Source organism: Chlamydotis macqueenii, chromosome 9 (assembly GCF_036417535.1).
Source record: "Chlamydotis macqueenii isolate bChlMac1 chromosome 9, bChlMac1.mat, whole genome shotgun sequence".
NCBI classification, from domain to species: domain Eukaryota; kingdom Metazoa; phylum Chordata; class Aves; order Otidiformes; family Otididae; genus Chlamydotis; species Chlamydotis macqueenii.
Window position 1 is genome coordinate 10,123,136 of NC_141564.1, and position 22,280 is coordinate 10,145,415.

The following is a 22,280-nucleotide window of genomic DNA, read 5'->3' on the forward strand; positions in this document are numbered from 1 at the left end:
GCCAGGTTGGACGGGGCTCTGAGCAACCTGATCTGGTTGGGGATGTCCCTGCTCCTTGCAGGGGGGCTGGACTGGATGGGCTTTAAACCCCGCTTCCAACCCAAACCATTCTGTGATTCTATGTGAATACCTGCCAAGCCAGGCAGGAGCATGCAGGGAGCAGTATCGTAGCGGGGCAGAGGCTCTTGCCTGAGCAGGTCCAGCAGTAGGCAGGTGGAAGGGATGTTCCCCCACAGCCCGCTGCGATATCCCCTTTGCAGGGCAGAAGGGTGCCTGCGGGCAGCGCCAGCCCCAGCCCAGCACTTCCCTCTGGCAGGGTGAGATCAGCAGAGCCTCCAGGTATGTGTGGCTATGTGGCATGCAGAGACCCAGAAACCAAGCTCAGGTGAGTCTCACAAATTGGCCAAGTGGAATATAATAGGTGCTGGGAACTCTCAGAGCCTTTCCTTCCAGCACCCTTCTCTGGAGGTGTTCAGCCATGCCAGTCACGGCAGCACTTTTCACCTAAAAACTGACCTAAAATCAAGAAAGTTTAAACAAAAGGGTTAAATATCTGCCCTTCCTTCTCCATCCACACCCAAAGCAATGCATTTTGGTCTTAGGAAAGCATTGCTTTGCTTTAACTCCTACCAAAATATCCTTGAATTGCTCTGGTTTGCTTTGACCTCCTTCTCAAGCCCCACCAGGCACCGCTCCCACTGTACATCGCTCTGCCTGCACATCGTCCCCTCTTGTACATCGCTCCCGCTTGTGTGTTTCTTTGCTCGCACATTGAAAACTGCTCCTCTTGCGCATCCCTTGCGAGGTCTTGTCTCTTCCATTTGCTTCTATTGCCCTCTGCTGGGGACTGTCAAAGAGAAGCCTGATCCCCTGGGCAGTGCCTTCTCCTCTCCCTCTGGAATTTCAAGGGGGCCACAGAGCCCCAGGTTGGGGTGCCAGCGCCTTGCCACAGCAGTTATGCCCTGTCACCGCTCGCGTGTCCCAGAGAGGTTGCTCTCACCCACGGCATTGTGCCCTCACTCGTGGGCATGGCCAACCCAGCACATGGCCGGCACATCTGGCCCAAGAGGGCACGCGTGACGGTGAGCAGACAGTGGAGGGGTCTCCACGACATGCGTGTGGGTACACAGCCGTGTGTGAGCTACGAAGCAGCTCTGCTCTGCTCTTGCACCTACTTGTGCCCAGCTCGAGAGCTCTGTGCACCCTGAGCTGGGATGGACTTTACACACAAGCTCAAACCAGGATGGGCAAGAGCCAGTCTTGACCGTCTCCTCCTGAACCCTTTGTTCCGCACAACCTTCGTATTTCAGCCAGTGTCAACAGGGGATACATAGGGTGGTTCACACACAAAACAAGAGGATGTCTGGAAGGGTTGCACTGGCAAAACCAAAGCACATGCCATAATCACCAGTGAGGACCTTCAGAGACTGGCCAGGTATGGTCAAAGGAAATGGCTGAACCGATAGGGTCTTTGATTTCAGAGACAAGGGCTCCAGGATAACCAAACGGTAACACAGTGTGGCAATGAAGTGACATTAATGATCTTTGCTGGTTGGGGAAAGGGGCCTGCATCAAGTCGGCTGATGCCTCAAGACTGAAGAGCATCAGCAACACCAAGGCCCACAAATCCCTGAGGACTGCTGCGGGCAGCACAAAAGCTCAGGCTGTGCCCACAGCAAGCAGCAAGGAGGATTTCTGCTGCAGCCTGGGAGCACCACTGCTGGAAAATCTGGAAGAAGAGGGCAAACACGGAGGACAGGCTCATCTTGTCACACCCGCCATGGTGAGAGCTCTGGCCAAGCCCCTGCCATGGCTGTGCTGACAGGAAGCTCGCACTGTTAGGGCCTGGGCCATTTGGGGGGAGTGGGCAAAGCTGAGCACGAGTGTCCCACTGGGGCCATGCAGCAATCTCTCTGAGCCCAGGCAGAAACCCAAAGATGTGATGCTCCGTCACAGAGATAACTGTGCCCCACGCTGGGCTGCCAGCAGCCAGCTCAGAAAAGGAACAAATTGGCAGCATTCAGAAGAATATTCTTCATTTCCAAGCATATAATTTCTGTCCTCTGGCAAAAAAAAAAAAGCCCCCCTGCCCAGCTTTTAGCAGCTTTTGCATTTCGTTGGGTTGAATTCAAGGTGAAAAAGGGGAGGGAAGAAACCGGAGACCAGCTTCCTTTGAGGAAGGGTTTCAGCAAGAGCAGCGCTGCAGGGGCGGGTGGAGGCTCTCCCGTGCGGCGTGAGGAACAGCGCTGGGAGGGAAGGGATGGACCAGCAAGGATGGGGTGGGGAGCAGGAGAAACGGAGGCCACATCCCCCCAGCCCTCGTACAGGGTGCCCTGGGGTCCCGTGGGAACAGCCAGCTTTGAGATGCTCTCTCCTCCTTCAAAGCAGTGCCACGTCCCACCGTTCCTCAGTCCCACCTGGACCTGCTTCTCCTGAGCAGCTGGAGAAAAAGTTTGGAGAAGAGTGGCACGGGGAGGAAAAGGGGGAAAACCAGCAGAGGGTCTTTGGACACTAAGGGGATGGACACAGATTTCAAGCCAGCCTGTGCCCCTTGGTCACGGCCAGCGCTGGACAGGCTGAGGAGGGGAGGCAGACACCCACCCAGCGGTCTCTGATTCCAGAAGTCCTTGCACACCTGCCAGATTACAGATGATGGAGAAGAGGAATGCCTGATACCAATTAATTCCCAAAGTGTAATTAACATCTGGGCCAGCTCCGTGTGATCCCCAGCTGCTAATGAAGCATGGCACCGCTTTAATTCCTGCTATGTCGCACCATCTTCTTATTAAAGCCAGGAATAGGTTCCATCACATTTCCCTTAAAGGGAAAAAGGAAAGAGAGAGAAATGGATCAGGATTTGTCTCAACGAAATATGATAGATTAGAGTTTGCTGGATAAAGAAAGTAGGAGTGGGGGGAGGGCACGAAATGTGAAATTTCGCAGGTGTGTGGGTGCGTGCGGGCATCTGTATATTCTCTCTCGCAATGACCTCCTTACGCCCCATCCATCAGCCTGGGGTCGGCTTACTCTAACGAGCAGAGTCTTTCCTCATGTCTAACAGGCCCATCAGACACAATCTGCATGCCAATTACCGGAGCAGACCCCCTGATACTGAAAAATGGAAATTAGCTGTCAAGCGAAAAACGGCATCAGCAGGCTGGGTTTGGACGGCGGGCGCTCGCCGCTCGCTCTCACTGCCGCTCATATCCATATGCGCTCCACTCAGCGTGCAGCCGTGACAAGGGAGCCCCCGATGGAAAAAAAAGTAATCTAAAATAATAATAAAATAAAAAATAATAAAAAACCCACCCAACTAGCATATTTTATTGTTATTCGCGTTGGTTGCCAACATTTGGGGCACAATGCAAAATTCACCAGAGGGCAAGAGCCGGCCGGAGGAGGAGGGGGAAAAGAGTTGAGATAATTGCGTTTTCGCAGTGGGTAGATCAAGAGATGCAAGGGAAGGACGCGTGGAGGAAATGTGGCTGTAAGGGCAAACCAGAACAAGATCTGGGGATGGGGAATCAAGATACCCAGGCAGACATTTCCCAAAATCTGGGTGGGAGATGGTTGGAAATGCAGTGGCCAGAGTATGCCTACCTGCAGGAGAATGTCCGTCCAAAATGGGGACAGCAAGTGGCTTCCCAGAAAAACGGCAACCAGGCCATGCTTGAGGCAGTGCCTTGCACAGGCAGGAGCCAGGAGCCCTCAGAGGCACTTGGAGAGCTTTACCAGGAGCCGGGGGAAAAGGGGAGCTGGAGCTGGGTGCTGGCAGGTTTGGTTGGTCCTGGAGAAATATTTTGGGGAAAAAATGCACTAAGATCCAACTGTAATGCTGAAATGCCTGCATCCTGCTGACCCACAATAGGGAGGTGATGGAGGAGAAAGGCGAGGGGGGAACAGAGGGTGGTCAAGGAGATGCATTGCTCTTAGCAGCAAAGGGCTGGAATGGAGCACGAGGCTGAGGCTGGGAGGAGTGAACTGCAGGGTCATAGCAGGAGGAGGAGGAAGGCAACTCTCTTCAGCCCACCTTTTTGCCAGGGGAAGCTAGCAAGGCCAGAGCTGCCCCTCTTGGCAGCTCCTTCCCTCTCCCTGCCAGTGGCTGCGTTCCCAGGGGGTCATGGCACCGCGGCTTGATGAGCATCACTTAACCTGCCTCCCTGCTCTGTAATAACCTCATACATCAACCGGGAAGAGACCGCGCAGCATGGCTAGAAGGGCTCCGCTTCTACATCCGGCGTCATTATCCCGAGGCCCCTTGGCTCGATATGCAAACGGGCTGCGGGTCCCCAGGGTGCCCAGGAGCAGAGTGCCCTGCGCAGCGGACATCAGTTATTCCTGCACAGGCCCAGCCTGACATCTAGCGGCACTGGGCAAAATGGGGTGCTCTGGCTGGCGGCAAACTGGGCTGACTGGGAGCCCTAGGGAGCCCGACAGCCCCCTCTGTTCCCTGCACATCTCAGGTGCCCACGGATCTCTACCTGCCCTTCAGAATTGTCCGGCAGCAACCTCCCATCCCAGGGCAGCTTTCAGAGACACTCACCATCTGTCTGCGCCCACCCTCTTCTTCCCCTTCCAGCTGCCCAGCTTGATGTGGTGCTTAGCCCCATTTTCAGCAGCCTGCCCCCTTGTTTCACACCTACGAGGGGCATCTCACACTCAGTGCACTGGGCTGCCAGAGTCCCCAGCATCCTCTGTGGAGATTGTGGCTGTTTCCCACCTCCCCACTCCAAGATCTCTGCCTCTCACCTCCACTTCCCCTCCACATCCCCCATGGATGCCCCATGCATCACGAGGGACCTGCTCCTCCAGCAACAAGACATCTGCTGCCCGCTTGGGTTCCCCAGGTGGGCCTTATGCACACAGGATGGATATAAACCTCATCCCTTCTCCCCAGCCACCACCAGCCCCCTCTGCCAAGCTGCCATGGTGCAGCAACACAACAGGGGACTCCCCATGGTCACAACAGACTGAGCCACCCACAGCCAGCGCGGAAAACTGGAGCCCCAGGGAGAGGTAAGTGCCACTGCTCCACTGGACTGGCCGACTGCTGGAGCACAAGCTCCGGCTTCAGGACAGCTTTTCCCTGGAGAGGAGCAGTGGGATGCTGGGGAGGGGACAGGGCCAGGTTGGAGGAAGGTGATGACAGCAGAGACAGAGGCAATTGGGGATGGTGCAGGACATTTCGCTTGGAAGAGGCTCAGCTCCACACCAGCTCTGCCAGGGCAGGATAACTCGCATGTGGACCCTGGGAATAAGCAGGACAAGCTGAGGTGAGCGACTCAGTTGCTTTATTGACGGCTTCTGGCAGCCCAGCCAACGGGCTGCCTCACTCGGCGATGCTGCGGAAGGACTGGACAGCGGGGCTCACGGCTCCCCACTCCACGGGCTTGCGGTACTCCCCCTTGGGCAGCAGGTACTGCCTGCCACGGTAGTTGGGATGCTCGTAGAAAACCCAGACGCCCTCCAGCACCCTGCAGGCATGGACCTCGCGCATGTGCCACTCATCCATGACGGAAGGGCAGTCTTCGGTGGCTTCGAACATCTGCCCGCCAAAATCTCCCTTCTCAAATACCTGGATGTGGCCCCGGCCTCCACTTGGCTAGAAGAAGGAGAGAGAAAATGGCACAGCGCTGGAAGGAGGCACCAATACGTCCCTGGTTCCAGTGGTCACCAGCGGATGGGAGCAAAGCTGAGGCACAGTCAGACTCAGATGAGGTACAAAACACCTCTCCAGCAAACCAGGGCAGGGCTGAACAGCTCACACCAGCCCCCAAAAAGCACAGCGGGGTGGCAGCCGGGGTAACTCTTGACCAAACATCACATGCAAAGAGGGCATAAAAGCACTGAGCGGGAGCAGGGCACTTTCAGCTCAAAGCCCCAGCGCAGCCCCAGTTTCGCAGGGAGGAAGGATGCAGGGAGGGGTGAGGCCAAGTCAGCAAGCGGTGGGCTCTATCCCATGCAGCCTGCCCGTCCCACCACAGGCTTGAACCCCTCAGCCACTCTGCATGAGTATCAGAAGGAGAGATGGACGCCCTCCACTCCCCTCTCCTCCGGGCAACAAGGAGTTTAATGAGCTGGTGACCCCAGCTGGGCTGTATCAGAGGCAAACGCAGCGCAGATATTTTCCACTGTGATTTGAAGTGCTGCGTTGCCTGAAGGCACTGCGGCAGTTTTAATCTGCAGCTGCCCGGACACCATCCTCCCCCGCCTCCCCCAGCCCGCTCTCGTTGCCAGCCCCAGCCGAACTCAGCAGAGTCTCGGATCCATGCGCTGCTGCTGCAGCTTCTCCACGGTGCTCTGACCTAATGCCTGCGAGCAGCAGGACCCCGTGCAACCTCCCCACACACAGAGGGGAAACCAGGCACCAGGTGGGCCTGCAGGATAAAGCCTCTGCATTTTATCCCGATGAAGGAAGCTGTGCTGCCGTTGTACCTCTCACGCGTTTTGGCTCCATCCCTTGTGCCAGACCAGTGCTCTGAACTGGCTGGAAACTCTCCCTGCCCTATGCAAAAGGATTTAGACCTAGCTCAAACCCAGAACAGGCTTAAAGTGGTGTTACAGCTCCAGACATAAAAGCAAAACCCCTTCTCAGCTGTGAGACCTGCTCCATGCAATGGGAATCCATGGCTGTGCTGCTCAAGTCAGCGATGCACAGATCCCCACAGCATCTGCTGGCAGTCTTCACCCCACTCAGTGTCTCAACCCCAAACATCCACACTCCCATCTCCTTTAAAGGGGGCTTCTCCCCATAGGCTTTCCAAAAAGATCATTCCCTCTCCAGCACTTCCACAGGGTGTAAACACTGCTCACTGTCACCCTTCATTTATTCCATCTCCCACTGGTGGAAGGATGGGTGCTGTCATAGGCTGCAGAAGCATCTCCCCAGCGTCAGTTAGGAGGAGACAAGCACAGTTCCCAGGCTGCAGTGGGAAGATACACATTGCCCTGTGCTCTCCTAATACCGGGAGACACTGCTCTGCTCCACGCGTGCCCACGGACGGCTTCAAGTGTCACTCCAGGTCTGCTCCTTGGCTCTTCTCCCCATGTCCACACTGCCCAGAGGGACTTGGTGATACTCAGATTTGGTTCCCTGTGTCAGAAGGGAGCTGTGGTTTGCTAGAGACTGCCCCCTCATGCTGAGTGCTCCTGGAAAATCCACATCCCACTGTTACAAGACTTGTGCCCACTGCCAGAGTCAGATCAGTCGGCAGCAAAGCAGGGGAGAAGGCGAGAGGCAAACCTCGGAATGATCTGCCCAGACCCTGAAGTCCCTGAAGGAACACGCAGATAAAACTATGCTGCTGTTCCTATGGAAACTCACTCACCTGTGAAGCAAAGGGAGCTGCTTTTTCCCCACTGCAGTCACGAGTGGAAGAGATTTACCTTCTCCACTCACCAAACACCTTGCCATTGCCAGAGCAGGACTGCAGGCGCAAACCTACAGCAATCTTCTCCAAGGGAGCTCCCACAGGTCCCCAGGAAGACAGGGGCCACCCCCAAACATGCTGAAACCTTTTAATGATAGATGTATAAATGAAAATGTCCCTTCGGAAGAGATCACACTTACTATCTGGACGGCTTTGCAGGAGCCGAGGCGGTCATTGAGGCCCATCCAGTGGTGGTAGTCAGGATATTCCCCATGCGTCAGAACATACATGTTCCCAGAAAAGTTGGGCCTCTCGTAGGCCACCCAGGTACCTCCATCCACACGGATGGAGTTGCAGCGGCTCAGGTAGGTGTGAAAATCAGGGCAGTCACTGTCACATTCGTAGTAACGGCCTAGGAAATTCTTGTCTTCATAGAAGGTGACCTGAAACACAAGCAGAGGAAGGAAAGCAGGGAGGTTCCTCATTACCCAGCACATACACATGCTTGCATCCATATTCTAGCCACATCATGGCATGAAATATCTGAAAACAGAACGCTCAAGATGTCAAAAAGTCATCAAGCCCAACCATTGACCAGGATCAACTGCATCCCAACTAATCCTGGCAGCCAATTCACCAGCCTGGCCCAACACCTCCAGCTGCCACCAACTCCTTGCCCTTCCCAGCACCTAGCTGTATCCCAATCCAAGCTAAAGCTCCCTTGGTGAAGTCCCTGCCCTCTTTGCAGCAAGACACTATTAAAACATTTCCCTCTCATCTTCTCTAGATCAGTAGTTACTAAGTTATGGTCAAGGAAGCCACAAGTAGTCAGTGGACTGTACTAAGCAGGGTTTCATTTATATTGGCTTACCGAGAGTTTGCAGTTAGACCTTTACTGATAACGGGGTGGTGAGGTCTCTTTCCTCCTGGGTCATGTATTCTAGCCCTGCAATTGTTCTCCTTGTTCTCACTTGAAGAGTCCACAGTTTGCTTTCTCAAAAGTCAATGCCAAAACCTGGACAAAGCAAGCTTTACCAGTGCCAAGAAAAACTAAAGGAGTGCTCCACATACGTGGTGGATAGCACAGTTCTTCAGACATTCAAGAACTGCATCTGCAGTTGGTTTCTTCTGCTTTGGTTGCTACAAGTTTGGGATCCATCACCACACTTCTTTCTCAAGAGCTGCTCTACAGCCAGGCAAGCTGACTTTGCTTAGGGACACGTTTTCCCTACTTGATCTCAACCTGTTTCAAAATGATCTTGAGAGCTGGTGAGCAAATCCCATTCCTCTTGCCGAGGTATCACCAGCCCAGCCAAGCCTGGAGAGGCGACGCATCCTTTCTCAAAAAAAATTCTTCACGGAAACACAAGCCCTAGACCCAGCCCAGTCCTTTGTACAGCCCCATTTTTAGGTCCTTCAAGATGACAATTGTTCATGAAGAGCTGCTCTTTGCAGTAAGGGTTCCTGAACCATCATGTCTATTTTGACAATATCCCTTGCTTGCTTATAGTACTCTGATGCCAGATTATGCCAAAAATAACAATAGTTTGACATTAGTTGGTCTCAACAGATCCCTTTCAGCTTCACCCAATCACCAGCCCATCTTCCACCTTAACAGGAGTTTGATTACTTTACTCCAGTGTCTTCTGGAGCCTTGCACTGAATCAAGTTGGTTGATCCAGTGCCGTGCGTACTCAAGACAGCATTTCACCTTTTCCAGCCTTTCAGCACGGTACCAGCCACACAAATGCTACCAGGTTCTTTGGTAGCATCTGAGATTGCCTCAGCCAATCCCTCTAGATGCTCTGGAGATAATTTTTCTGGCCACAGTGACTTAAACATTTAATATGCAGAACTCTAATCCTTTTTTTCCATAGCTTGGTTATTAACATACACAACCACCTTTTGTTCCTAGCTGGTTGTACTTCACCTATGGTGCTTTGGCTACCGGTATTGATCTAACATCACTGCTGTTAAAAATACTTTCACTGTTATAGTTTCAACTCAAGGGATAGATTCAAATCTAGGGCAACCCACTTTTTTTTTTTTCCATTCACTTTGTGTTAAAAAATAAGTTAGCGAAAGTTTTCCTAGAGCTAGTTGGTCAGTGTGTCCTACCAGCCTGACCAGGCATATGGGGAGTCAGACTAATCATGCCAGAGGATTTATGCCCTTGGTCTTGTGGCCTGTTAGTAGACCTTTATCAGGATAATGTTATTTCCCTTGCATTTTCCTCTTACTTGCAAGAGACCAATCTCCCACTATGAAGCAGTCGGTGCATGCAAAGCAACCTATCCCCATGTCTCTCCTTCCTGCACAAGCTCTTCCCACCTTCAGTGCAATGCAGAGTTGGGAGATCATTACCAACTCTCCAGCAAGTGAATAAATGTTGTAAAAGGTGTGAACTAAAATTTCCAGCTCTCCCTTTGGGTCCAGTTAAACATGCTGGCCAGCCTTTGCCAGCCACAAGCCTGCTGTTGTCTTACAGATCCTACTTCTGTATCTTTGTGCCCAGAGGTATCACCTGAAAAATCTGCCAACATAAGCCCAGAGATGACATTGAAAGCCCTGAGATTTTACAGTCACTCATCACCAGTAACCCTCTTCTTGAAGTCAGTGGTCAAGGAAGCCACAGCATCCCAGTAACAGCCCCACAGGGCGGTACATCTATTTGTGGCTCAGCCGTCCCCCCCCGCCCCGGGACAGCTGATGAGCTCTCCTCCTCTTCAACCTCACTCCCAGAGCTTTGCAGCCCCTTCTGATCTGCAGTCCTACTCCTGTCCATGCAGTGAGCGCCCAGCGCGGTTGATGATCACCTCTCCCCAACATCTGTAAGACCACAGGTCTGGTCTCCATGCAGGCAGAAGTCGGCCTTTAATTTTCTAACAGAAAAAGCTCATTTGATGTTCCTTCCCCACCTAGTCTAACACAACTGAACTTCAATTTGGCAAAGCTCCCTGGTGTTCCTAGGAGGATATTTTCCCTGCACTTATAAAGCCACAAAGCCAAAGGAATCCAAGAGCACATTAAGGGTATGGCCATTCCCACAGAACAGTGAACAACCAAAACTGTCGTTCGTTGGTTTAATCTTAGACCATTTTTAGGAAGACTTAGAGAGGGCTCCTACCCACCCATTCTCCACCACAGCGCTTTGCACGCACCCTCAATACTTTTCAGACCTTCACACTCAGTGCTTCTCAGCTTTCCTCCAATGACTCAGGTACAAGAAGAGCAGACTGATGTTTTTCACCCACAGGATAATGACAGATGAATCACAGATTTCAATTCCAGACTCGTCAATTTGTTCCAGTCGCATCTTACTCTGATGCAAACTGCCTTCCTTCAGTAAAGCCATCAAGCTGCTCTGCTTACAGCACTAACCTGCTAACCACTCACTGCCCAAACTTTGCTTTTTGAGGCTTACCTGGCAGAGACTCAATCCAGATCTTCCATAGCATTGGCCAGTGCCAGTGCCTACAAAACCACTCTGCTTCTGAGCTCTCTGTCTCCTTGGGTTTTACAGTCTACACAGGCTAAAATGAATGTAACCCAAAAGCAAAACTAATAACGGAAAGATGTATGTCTGTCAACAGCCTCTTAAGAGTTGTTTAGCATTTCACAGGAGAAACTGGTCACTAGCCCAAAGTTCTCGCCCTCCTTTTCCAGCTGTTTATCCCTGCCCAGTCCCAACCCTGCAAAAAGGTCTGTGTGACCAACCAGCTCAACTCTGCTAACCTCAAGACTGAAGAACGCAGTGTTAGAGCTGGATCCCCATCTGATGCACATCATTCTAGCTGAAGCTGAACTTTCTGATCTACCTGCTTCTCCATTTTAAATTAATCTCTGTTGATACCACCAAATCACAAGGCCAGTTCATATCTCTCAGGGAATACCATTGCCTTCGGTGCTATGGTCATCATTCAGGCAGCACATCCTTTGCTCCACCATGGAAGGAGGATGTGGCAGCTCCCGCTGGCGCTGGGACTCAACTCCTCCCAAGGAAGCCTTCCACGAGACCCTGCTCTGCAAATGCGTCTCGTCACATTCAACACTGGCACAGCAGCCTGCACAATCAGTCTACAAGGCACGAGGTTCTGGTGCATTTTAAAATATCCCCTCACTGTGTCCCACTCCATCCACTCGCAGAGACACACCTAGAGGAAACAGTCAAGATCTCGGAAAAGCTAGGGAGGGCTCAGCTCCAACTTCCCCCCCATTTGAGGAGGGATTTCAAGCATCTCCTCTTGCCAACAGACTGATGAGGGGGAAGCTGTCAGCAGAACAAAGAAACCAAAGTTTCTCCACAACTTACCCCTGACAAATTCTGTACTCGTAGCCACAATCATGAATAGGCTGCAAATAAACTTACCTTGGTTCCAGCTCTGGACATTTTCCGTTCCAGCCAAGCTCCCCAGTGCTGGAGGAACGTCAGAAGCTGTTACAAACAGCCAGGATCCGAGGCGCCCTTTTTATAATGGGCTTGTTTTAAACCAGACAGCCGCTTTGTCATGAGAATAGGATCCAAAAATTGAGTCAGTGATTCCGAGGCTATAGCTGGTTTCCAGAAAAGCAAACAGGATTATGGAATAAAGGAAGGCTTCGCCATCCTCCCTTTGTTACCATTTGCTGAGTCAGAACACCAAAACTCTGCCAAACACACTGAAAACATGCAGCCCGTTGCCAAGTCCTGGAAGATGGGGGGCAATTTGGCTGCACTCTCCCTTTCAAGCACGTTAAACAACAAGGCATCCTCGTCAGCTCTAGAAGTCCATCTTCATTTGCAAGGAAGAGACCCATTATTTACCAGAGAATGTTCCCATGCAGCGAAGGATGCAGCTAGGAAACGGTGAACACGTGCCCAGGGAAGACACCACAGGCTTGCAAAGAGCAGCCTCTGCGTAGAGGCTCTGCTTCAAAAGTTCCCAATGGAAACATCTGTGCGGCAAAGAGGCCACATATTTTTATAGCACACACTCAGCCTGAGCTATATTGCTCCAAATGGTGCCTGACAGAGAAAAAGAAGAATGTCTGGCCATGCCCCCCAAAGTGAGTGATTTCACACATCAGATAGTAAAGAATGATGCCCAACTTTCTGACCGTATCTGCCAATGTCAAATTCAACTCAAAACTCTTACACCACTGTCTGAGGTTTGAGCAAAAGAGTTTTTCCTTTAGCCACACTCTGGCCCACTGAGCAGGGACAGCGAGGATTGCTGGCTTATGTACACTCACAGCCCCCCACCAGTGCATTATGAAAAAACACCTCTGCAGCTATTCACTGCACCAGCCCAAAGGCTTAGCGAAACAAAGGGAAATGAATTTGGCACAGCAGCGCCTGAAACACACAGACCTTATTTCAAATCTGTCAGGACAAGCAGTCTCGCAACAGCAGCTCCGCGTGCCACCCCACGTACGCTGCCGCAGCTCTGCTAAATGCAATCAGATATGACAGCCTGAGACAGACATGCTCAGCAGCATCTCATCCTCTTCCCATTTCAGGTGCCTTGAATCACCTAGTGCTGTTGCTTACAGCTCTTACTGCTAACAAGCTATAAGGCCACTTAAGATTTGGGGTTTTTTTTATTCAAATGCCATCTTCTGAAGATCCGAGTTCAACCACACTCCAGGTCCTATCGAAAGGCCTTCAAAACCTTCAACTCCATGGCTGTAAATAAATTAGCACTTTTCTCTCAGCTGATTGGTTCACATTTCATTAAGCAGTAAAGATGTTGTGTCCCTCTAACACCCACTGTACAGGTAAAATCCTTTCCCTAGGACATGTGCAAGGCTTATCTGAGAACTCAGTTTTATTGACAGGTGTCAAAACAACGCAAACGTCTAAAAAAGTTAATTCCATAAAATCACACTGCTTAAGTGCCATCTTCACACTAAAAAAAAATCCATTGAATTTAATTCATAAAAAAAAAAATCAAACATTTCTTTTTCCTATTTATAAAAACAGTGCAGCTGGTTTGTACCATAAAGATGCATGCAACGGCCAGGGCCCTGCATCCAGCTTTGCACCAGGAAGGGTTCCTTTGCTGGATACTTGCACACCATGGATGCTAACCACGATGACAGCCTCTAGTGACATGCACTTTCTCAGTTACCAACCAAATAGTTACAGCACGTTCCTGGGAAAGTGGCAGTGATTAGAAATCCTAAACCAAACAGGCGTCCAGTCCACACTGAGGTTGGGCATCAGATCCACATCAAGTGCATTCAGTCAGGACGGCCACAAAGTCTTAATGAGAACTATTTTCAGTGTATCGCTCCCTGTTCCAAGAGCTCTGTAACAAAATAAGAGGAACAAATTTTATTCCCAACACAAGCAAAGAAAAAGCAACTCAACGACTAAAGAAAAGGAAACAAAATCCCAACTGTCTAATGGTTTGAAATATGCAATGGCAGAAAAGTGCAGTAGGGGTTTGTCTCCAGCTCCTAAACCACTTCTACTTGGGAAAAGAAAGACACCACAAAGTAAGAATTATTTGAAGTCTCACTCAATTCTCTTCAGCAAAAAGTGACACAGGTAAGAACAGACATCATTCTACACAGCCTCTATTCAGCTAAGTTTTTACATCAGATTATGTACAATATGTCTATCTGCCTTTACAGACAAAGATGTCCCCAACAAATCAAACACCTGCAGAGAACAAGGGAGCTGCTGAGCATGCAAGGGAACAGATTCAAATTAAAAAAAAAGGTTTTGACTGCAAAATAAGAACTAAAACCAAATGCAAAGCTCTTGGGAGAATGTCCACAGCCTCCTACTTCTTCCACCTCTGCTGTGCATACAAACATGGGACAATTCTTCTAGACAGAGAAGAATCAAGAGAAACAGGCCCTCTACTCACCCTTCCTTTCCTTTTGCTGTCCAGCAACACGATGCGATCCCGCTGTCTGCTTAGAGCCTACTGCAGGAGGGACAAGGCTATCCAGCTGCTGACGGTTCCCTGTCTGAACCAGCCACTCGTAGAATTTGCTTTCTACCAGCATCTGGAACTGTTTCCTCTGATCCCTGAAACCAAAAGAATATCAGCAGAGAAGTACGCAAAGGTCATTTATTTATAGTATTATACTTCTAACCTCACCTTCACTACCAAAATAAGCCTCCATATATATCAGCTAAGAGCTGAGCTCGGTCCCTGAACTGTCTGTACCAGGAAAAGAAGGTTTTTACCAAATGAATATGACTCTAATGAACCCCAAAGGCAGAATTTGGTGGATTTAGAGAAGTCATGCAAACCTCCCCACCCCACTAGCACAGCAACTCTGCTCCACGGGGCTGCCTCTGCTTTAGTCTTAGAGCACAGACTAAAAACTGTCTGAAAAGGGAGAAAAAGATTAGTAACCAGTTTTTAAGCACTAAAGACACAAAATTCTGTTCTGACAGCATCTGAAAGAGAGAGGATAGAGATCAGGAAAAAACCGCACCTATAACACTCCTCAAATAATTCCTGTTACTGCTAAATAACTTTTGGGGTGTTCTTGGTAAGACTAGCAATAACAGGGTATATACCACTTAGCTCAGGCTCTCTGTCTCTGGCCCTGGTCAGACACCAAAGAGCAGCACACACTCACAGCAATATTTCTCCAGAATAGCATTCCAGCCACCTGGGATCAGGTCAGCTCCGGAATGTCTTAAGCCAAAGGCGGCATGGGTGTTGAGTAGCTCCTGCTGGACCTTTTTTTTTATTATTTTTTTTAATGAGCTCACACAATTCCTTTCTGAAGCAATGTAAAACACAATCATTTTCAATACCCTGTGGAGATTTTATGTGGTTTTGCTTTGAACCCATTCCTAATTTGATGTGCTGATCCCATTCTGTACCAGGAAAAGCCACAAACCAGCTCTATTCATTTTTGTGCCACTCCATTTCAGAGAGGCTCGGTGTACCCACACCCTTTTCTCAAGTTAAAGGCTTTTCTTTGTACTATCGCTTCCATTTGAGACACTCTCCAGAAAGCAGGGTTCTAGGACAGAAACTAACCTAAATTCCTCCCCAGTGAACACAAACACAAAAGCAGTCACTTCTTTCTTCTCTTAGGGTTTTATCTTCTCCGAGTGCTTTTTATATACCTTGATCTGCTACTGACCCTGAAAGTCTTTGTCTGATATGCTCAGAAAATGAATAAACAGGATTTTATGCTTTTGCAAGTTGTTCCTCAAGCTGTCTTACTGGTCCTGTCTTATGGGGTTTTTACTTTCCGCCTGGCAGGATTTACATTCTTTTTTGCCCCACTTTCCTCATGCAGACAACTTCAACTTCTTGAAAGATGTCACCTAATTTCTAACATTCCCTTTCACCTCCCCACTCAAGCGTAGCAGCTTTTTTCTTTCTACAAGTCAGATATCCTGTTTGCTCAAAGTTTCCTAGTTGGCTCCCTAGTTGTTTCCCTGCCTGCAGGAGACAGAAACATTTTACACTGTCAGCTGCCCAGCTTCTTTTCAGCAAGCTTCTAAACTTGGCACAGTTTTCCTCCTTTTATGAAATAAGCCACTCCAGTACCGAGCTCTCACCTCCTGTGACTGCTGTAGAGGATGCTAAATCTAAACACATCATCCGTATTACCTCACATTTCTTTAACAGTAAGATTTTGACAGGCCAAACAGCTTCACAAAACCCTGAGGTGAGAAGCAACAGCCCTGGGAGGACAATGGCTGGAGGGGGAAGAAGCACCTTACATGGGGTTGATAGACAAAACAGATGACTCTAGCACAGTGGTTGAAGTTACAGCTTTCCTCTCTGCTGCCCTTGAAGACTCAGGGCTAAGAGTTTTGAAGGTTTTTACACCTCTGTCACCACTACCAGGTCACGACTGCTCAGCCACCCTCCTTTTGTAGCAAAATCCTGCCCCAGAATCATTTCTCTCTCCCAGTCAAGAGCTCTTTCAAACTGCAGGCTCCTCCATGCTCAGCACAGAGGCACCTGGATTTCAGAAATAAATGAGGGAAGCAGAGGGAGCTCCTCCAAAACAATGAACGATCAAATGGACTAGAACTCCTCAGCTTGACTTGACAGGAAGTGTTGACAGTTTGACCCAAGAGGAGGTTTTCATACTCTGTGTTCCCCAAAGGACAAACACCTCCAGGATCACTGTTTATCAGCACCCAGTTTCACACCCATTACAAGTCAGCAATTGAGCACAGAACAGAAGGGGAATCTATACAGCTCAAGTGCAGCTTAGGGAACAGAATTAGTTGTCATCTCTTCACATCTTTACAATTGAATATCTGACTTTCTATCCCCATTCTGCATTTGCAAAGGAAGCCAGGTCCTTCAGGTTGTTGCATCAAAAAGGTTCACAAAAAGATAAAAGCAGCTAAACTGAAGTTGGCAGAGATTTGTACCCTTGCCCAATCTGTCTGGCTGCAGAAGAAAGCACGCTGACAAAGGAAGCAAGGTGAACTTTTTCAGAACTCTAGAAAAGGTGCTGGGAAAGCAAACAGGCGTGCATCGGTACATGAGATGGGCTAGGACAGGCCTAGGTAGCACAGTAACAGTTGGGCAGAGGATTTGAAGCGATCTGATAAAGAGGACTTTAAAAGCTACTGTCCATGAGGTGATCTACTGTAATGGTCCACATGCATATTCTTAGCTCACCTCAACAACAGATGGGACAGTATTTTAAAGCTTCAGTCTCAGTGTAAAGGTTGGGCTAAGAGTGACCACCAATCAGCTGCAGGCCAATAATTAGTTGAGCTGTTGTTCAGGGTACACACCCAGATCTCACCCACGGCAGCATGCGACACTGGAAGCAGAACAGAGACAGCAGAGACAGTACCCAGCGTGAGATAAATTGTAAACTCTTCCTGCCAGGGTAGATCCCTCACCTCAGCCCTCCGCAGTGTCTCGGCACGCTTCTCCTTGAGCCTTGCAAGCTAGGAAAACGCAATCATGACAAACACCTCCTTCAGAGTTATAATTGTGAGCATTATTGTTCTCACTACAATATACCAAAGACCATGATCCCAAGATTGCTAATTACTAATGCTCTAGAAATGGCAGGCAAGACATGGCTTAAGCAAATCAACCTGTTAATAAAGCATTTTTGTTGAACCACATCAAATGAACCTCCTGTTTGTATGGCTGAGCTGAACCACAAAGCAGCTCACACGTTTGTGTTCAGATGCAGCACTCACTTGGTCAGGCCTGCCTCCCTCACAGTTTTCTGCCAGATCTGTACGTTCTTCTCTCGCTGACTCAGCGCCTTCTGATAGGCGTGGGGAAGCCCACCCGGTGTCTCCGTGGTGTCTCCTTCCATCTCAAAAGGAATCACAAAGGTGTAGAAGTCCGAAGGCGGCAGGAGGCAGAAGATGTTCATGTCACCACTCTCGTTGCACACCAGCATGGGGCTGTCCCAGTAGTTTGGCAGAGTGGCCAAGCCCACCTGAGCCATGTGGTCTTCAAGCATCGGATAATGAGTGTGGAAGGGCGCAAAGCTGACTGCTTGGTTCCCCAAGAGGATGAGAGGCTGGGTAGGTGTGAGAACGTAAAAAGTACAGCCAGTGGTGGAAGAAAGGGACAAACGATGGCAAACCACAATGACCCTGACGTTGTCACAGCTGTGGACGTGAACAGATGCCTGCACAGGGCCAAGGACAAAAGTGCTATTCTGGCACTTCTCAATGGTCACAGATCTGAGAAAGAAGAAGAGAGCGAGGACACAGTGAGCAGAAAAGAGCAATAACAGGACTTTTTCCACTGCTTAGTCCATCTAACAAGAAGTTAGTGCTTGAAAAAACTTGCTGAAAAGACATCTAGCTGTGCCTCAGGAGAACAAAAACTCACCGGAGAGGAGAGAGGAGATAAATGAAAGACTTGTTGCAGCAGTGAATTCTTACGTGAGCCCCCACCAGAGTGTCCGAGCTCTTGGCCAATGTCTGCTTGTACACCTGGCTCATTATCACCATGGGGAACACCTCAGGCACCACACAAGTATTGCAGGCAATCTTTGCTCTCCTGGTTGTTCCTTCATCTGCAAAATAAAGTTAACCAATGCATTTAAAATGAAAATAAATAAATAAATAAATAAATAAATAAATAAAAGCAGAAAAAGGCTATATGTGATTCCTGTAGAGACACAGGCATGATGGTTCACTGTTCGCATCACTCACAACCCCTTAAGGAAATAATCAACCCAAAACTTCAAGGATGGTGCCATCAAACTCTATCACTTCACACACCAGTCATACCATCCAGTGATGCCTACTGGGCAAGTCAGCAGTACGTAGCAGTGCTCCAGAAGTCGGGGCACACTGAAAGATCAAAAACACTTCAGAATTCTTCAGGGGCAGCCAAAGCCTCCCACCAGCTACAGACAGCCCTGACCTAGGCAACTCCACTTCCAGAAGTCCGTTCCTGAACACAAGACTTAGCTTGGCAATTTTTATGTTGAAAGTAGGAACTGGACATTTTCAGCCAGTGAAATGCTCCCTCTACAGTACAATCATTGAGCAACCTCCCCGTCCTACCTAATGCACTGCCACTCTTACTACTGCACAGCCAAAGAAAACTTAACATTCATCTGAATTTTTTTCTCCTAGGATGGAGGGTGCCTTGGCTCCACTACCATGTTCCTGCAGGCTGCAATTCAAGGCAAGGAAACCTAGACTAGTTTCCAGCTTTTCCACAAACACATCACTTTATCTATTCTCTGTGTCCTGCTGTACTCAAATAACGAGGACAGTGACACTGACCTCACTGAGAGGAATGTGTGGAAATAAAGTAATTAATGTTTGCTCACAAAAGCGATCCAAAGACTGGAAAAATACACACAGATGTCACACAACACCCTCTAGCCCCTGAGACCCGCCTCTAAGCTCCCCCTCCCCATCTCCACTGATAGTAGGAGGAAAAGCAGGCAAGCCCCCACGCCACTGCCAGATCCCTGGTCAGCAAGAGAAGCCAAGATTGGAAAGTTATTTCTAAAAATAAAGGCAAGGCCTGTACCTACCTTGCTGTGCCCACGCAAGCTTCTTCCCAGATTTGAGGCAGGCAGTCATTCCAAAAGGGTTTGTCGTCAGGCAAGACCGCAGCCACCTCTCCAGCTTGTGGAAAGAGAAGGCTCTGGAGACCTTTGAGTAGCCGTTCTGCCCATGACAGGGCTGCCAGAGGGCAAGCTCATGCAGAGGACGGACCGTCCTGGATTTGTTCACGGCCCCTTCAATAAGAAAGCTGAGGGCACAGACGGCTTCATGGGACACCAAGCTACTGTGAGTGGAACGGGAGGAAGCAGTGAGCTGCTCCGGCTCCAGCAGCAGCTCCAGCATGTCCAAGAGGTGGTTCTGCATGAAGGTGCAGTGGTCCTGGTCATTCCAGTTCTTAGCAGGCAGAAAAACACAGAATGAGGTCAGTTCTCATAGAGCTGACAAGCTCCACTGACATTACACAATGCATCTTTGCTTACACTTGTTCTAAAAGAGGGAAAGCAAGTCAAACATGGTGCTCTCTCCTGCTTACTGCTTCTGCTGCTCTGCTCTTCCAAAATACAGACAGGAAACTGGACTTATCAGCAATCTCCCCACAAAATGAGAAAACCATTTTATTCTAACTCCAAACATCCAATATTTCACTCTAGAAAGCAGAAACAGACTCTTTTAAAATCCTTCCCACACAAATTCAGACAGCTGCTGCATGGAGCTGAAGGTAGGAAACAAATCAATAACTGACAGTCAAGGTCTTGCAACCGCTCTATTGGAAAATAGCCGCGCCTGTTACAGACCTTCAGATATGATTAAGTGTCGCCTTCCGAGGCACCATGGGGAAAAAGTAGAGGGTTATTTCTTCACAGCGAGCAGACTAATAAACCAAGCAATCTCTGAAAGAACCATTCATTCAAATTCTAAAGGGCTCCACATCAAAAAAAAAAAAAAAAAAAAAAGTGGGAGACGAATTATGGTAGATATTAATAAAGACAACTTCTGCTGGCCTGCGAACAAGCAGCACACACCTGTGATTACACATTGGTCTCACCACCCGTGAGGGCTGCAGCTAAAATAATGTAACAAGCAGCTCTGAGAGTCTTGTCCAGACGCTGGAGATCCCTGCCCTGTGACAGAGACCCTTGCTACGCCATTTCAAAAAGGGGCACAGTTCACATCAGGCATCGCTGAAGCTGGGGAAATCTCACCCAATCACACAGAGAAAACTAACACCAGTGGAGACAGCCCCGACCTCGTCAGGACCAAAATCTCTGGGAGGGGTACAACGGCAGGCAAGATGCATCTCCTTCTGTCCACAGTTTTATGTAATGGCTACACTGGAACATCAGTTAAAAGAAAACACCAAATTTTAAATAATGCTGGATGCTCCACAACCACCCAACTCACAGCCTTGTATCAGTCTCTCTTTTCCTCTTTGTTCAATTTTTCAGTATAAAGTCACCCAGTCCCTATTTTAAATCATTTTAATCATGACAACTCATCCCAAATTACATTTCACTGGCTCATAACGGCATAGCCACGACAGAAATCTGCTGAGGTTTGCAGCCCACCTTCACAACGATGCCATCCATCTGTAATTCACACTCAAGTACGGTGCTGCCCACAAACTGCACCTGATACACCCAGCTCTTATTTCAAAATACTTGATAGGGACAGCTGACCAACGAACTCCTTTCTCTGAAATACAGCTTACTGTAATTTCACTAGGGAAGACTCTGGGATCCTAATACTCTGCAGCGAATTAGGGGAAAACAACCTCCAAAGTCAGAAAAGCTTCCTGTTTGCCTAACAAAAAAAAGCAAAGAGGCTGTTTCTCCTTAAAAAGATAATTGCCAGTGCTCTGAGGGAACTTTCATAGTTAGTCTGACTCTAGGAAATTCCCAGTGACAACTGTTGCCACAGAGAATACACCAACTTCATTTCATTTACTGTTGAGCAAAGTATCCCCAATTTGACTCTAGCTTAGACCTCACCGCAGGCAGGGTTACACCCTCCCAGGAACAAACCAGCCACTTCTCAACCCACTTTTCAAGGCAGGACTTTGCAGTCTCCCACACGGCCGCACAAGGAGAATCCTGGGGCCACAAATACCTTATTCTCGCCAACGGATTTTCCAGTCAGGCTGGGAGACTTGGCCTTGGGGCTGGGCCACTCCTCCCCGATCAGAGACCTTCGCAGAGAGACCTTGTTCACCTGCTGGATGTACAGGAAGAGCAGGAACTGCAGAGTGTCTACCGACAGCTAGCCAGGAGGGGAGAGAAAGAGGCGTTAGGATGGGATGGGCTCTCCCCACGCCCGCCCAGCCCTGGGTGCAACTCCTGCCTTGCTCCGCTCCCGCTCCAGCTCCTCGCCGCTGGCGCAGGCCGCCTCGGCCTCGGCCCACTCGAGGCGGCTCGCCGGGTCCCGTCGGAGGAGGCTGTGAAAGAGCTCGAAGTAGAGCCAGGCCAGGCCGTGGCCCAGCTGCAGCTTGCCGCAGGCGATGTGCCGCCAGCGGGGCCACGACAGCCGCGGGAAGCAGCCCTCGGCCGCCCGCTCCCGGACGTAGGCTGCCATCTTCCGCAGGTAGTGGGGACCGAGGCGGGTGGGAGGGGAGGTGGGCAGGACCCCCACCAGGAACGGCTCCGTCTTCACCCACAGCCGCACCGGGGCCGCCGCCATCGCGGCCGCCTCCATGGCGACCGCGGCCGCCACTTCCGGTGCCCACAGAGGCACCGCATAGAGCGGCGGCCGCGCGGGCCAACGAGACGGCCCTTCTCTCGCTCCCTGGAGGACTCCGCCGGGCCAGGCGGCTCCGCCCCCTCCCCCAGGAGCCAGTTTCGATTGGCTCCCCCAGCAAGCGCGGAGGCGGGAATAAACTTGCTCCCTCTGATTGGCTGCCGCTGGGGGAAAGCACCCTGCTGTGCGGTCCGGAGCGGCGATAGGGCAGAGAGTGACGCGACGCGCCGAGCCGTGATTGGGTC

General features: G+C 50.0%; 2 protein-coding genes across 4 annotated transcripts; both read right to left on the bottom strand.

The window, feature by feature from the left end:
• Positions 1-5,273: 5,273 nt before the first annotated feature.
• On the bottom strand, positions 5,274-12,128 carry CRYGS (crystallin gamma S). 2 transcript variants are annotated; one of them, XM_010125750.2, is made up of 3 exons: positions 11,740-12,128; positions 7,571-7,813; positions 5,274-5,602 (listed from the first exon to the last, which is right to left on the bottom strand). In XM_010125750.2, the coding sequence occupies exons 1-3, from the start codon at positions 11,758-11,760 to the stop codon at positions 5,330-5,332; spliced, it is 537 nt and encodes a 178-aa protein (XP_010124052.1). In that variant the 5' UTR covers positions 11,761-12,128; the 3' UTR covers positions 5,274-5,329. The 2 variants fall into 2 exon arrangements, with proteins under 2 accessions (XP_010124052.1, XP_086610834.1); XM_086754708.1 differs by lacking the exon at positions 11,740-12,128 and having other exon boundaries at positions 7,571-10,456.
• A 1,026-nt stretch (positions 12,129-13,154) lies between these two features.
• On the bottom strand, positions 13,155-22,053 carry TBCCD1 (TBCC domain containing 1). Of its 2 annotated transcripts, none has more exons than XM_086754707.1 (7): positions 21,643-22,053; positions 21,412-21,561; positions 19,332-19,698; positions 18,167-18,353; positions 17,518-18,015; positions 14,228-14,391; positions 13,155-13,660 (listed from the first exon to the last, which is right to left on the bottom strand). In XM_086754707.1, the coding sequence occupies exons 1-7, from the start codon at positions 21,991-21,993 to the stop codon at positions 13,632-13,634; spliced, it is 1,746 nt and encodes a 581-aa protein (XP_086610833.1). In that variant the 5' UTR covers positions 21,994-22,053; the 3' UTR covers positions 13,155-13,631. The 2 variants fall into 2 exon arrangements, 1 of the variants encoding a protein (XP_086610833.1); XR_015259382.1 differs by lacking the exon at positions 13,155-13,660 and adding an exon at positions 16,979-17,126 and having other exon boundaries at positions 14,269-14,391.
• Positions 22,054-22,280: the final 227 nt, after the last annotated feature.

Coding starts and splice junctions, on each gene's coding strand:
- CRYGS (XM_086754708.1), bottom strand. CDS start 7,885: ATGGATGCAAGCATGTGTATGTGCTGGGTAATGAGGAACCTCCCTGCT. Junction 5,603..7,570: donor CCTGCAAAGCCGTCCAGATA/GTAAGTGTGATC, acceptor TCCTTCTTCTAG/CCAAGTGGAGGCCGGGGCCA.
- TBCCD1 (XM_086754707.1), bottom strand. CDS start 21,993: ATGGAGGCGGCCGCGATGGCGGCGGCCCCGGTGCGGCTGTGGGTGAAG. Junction 21,562..21,642: donor TGGAGCGGGAGCGGAGCAAG/GCAGGAGTTGCA, acceptor CCTCCTGGCTAG/CTGTCGGTAGACACTCTGCA. Junction 13,661..14,227: donor ACAGCAAAAGGAAAGGAAGG/GTGAGTAGAGGG, acceptor ATTTTGTTACAG/AGCTCTTGGAACAGGGAGCG.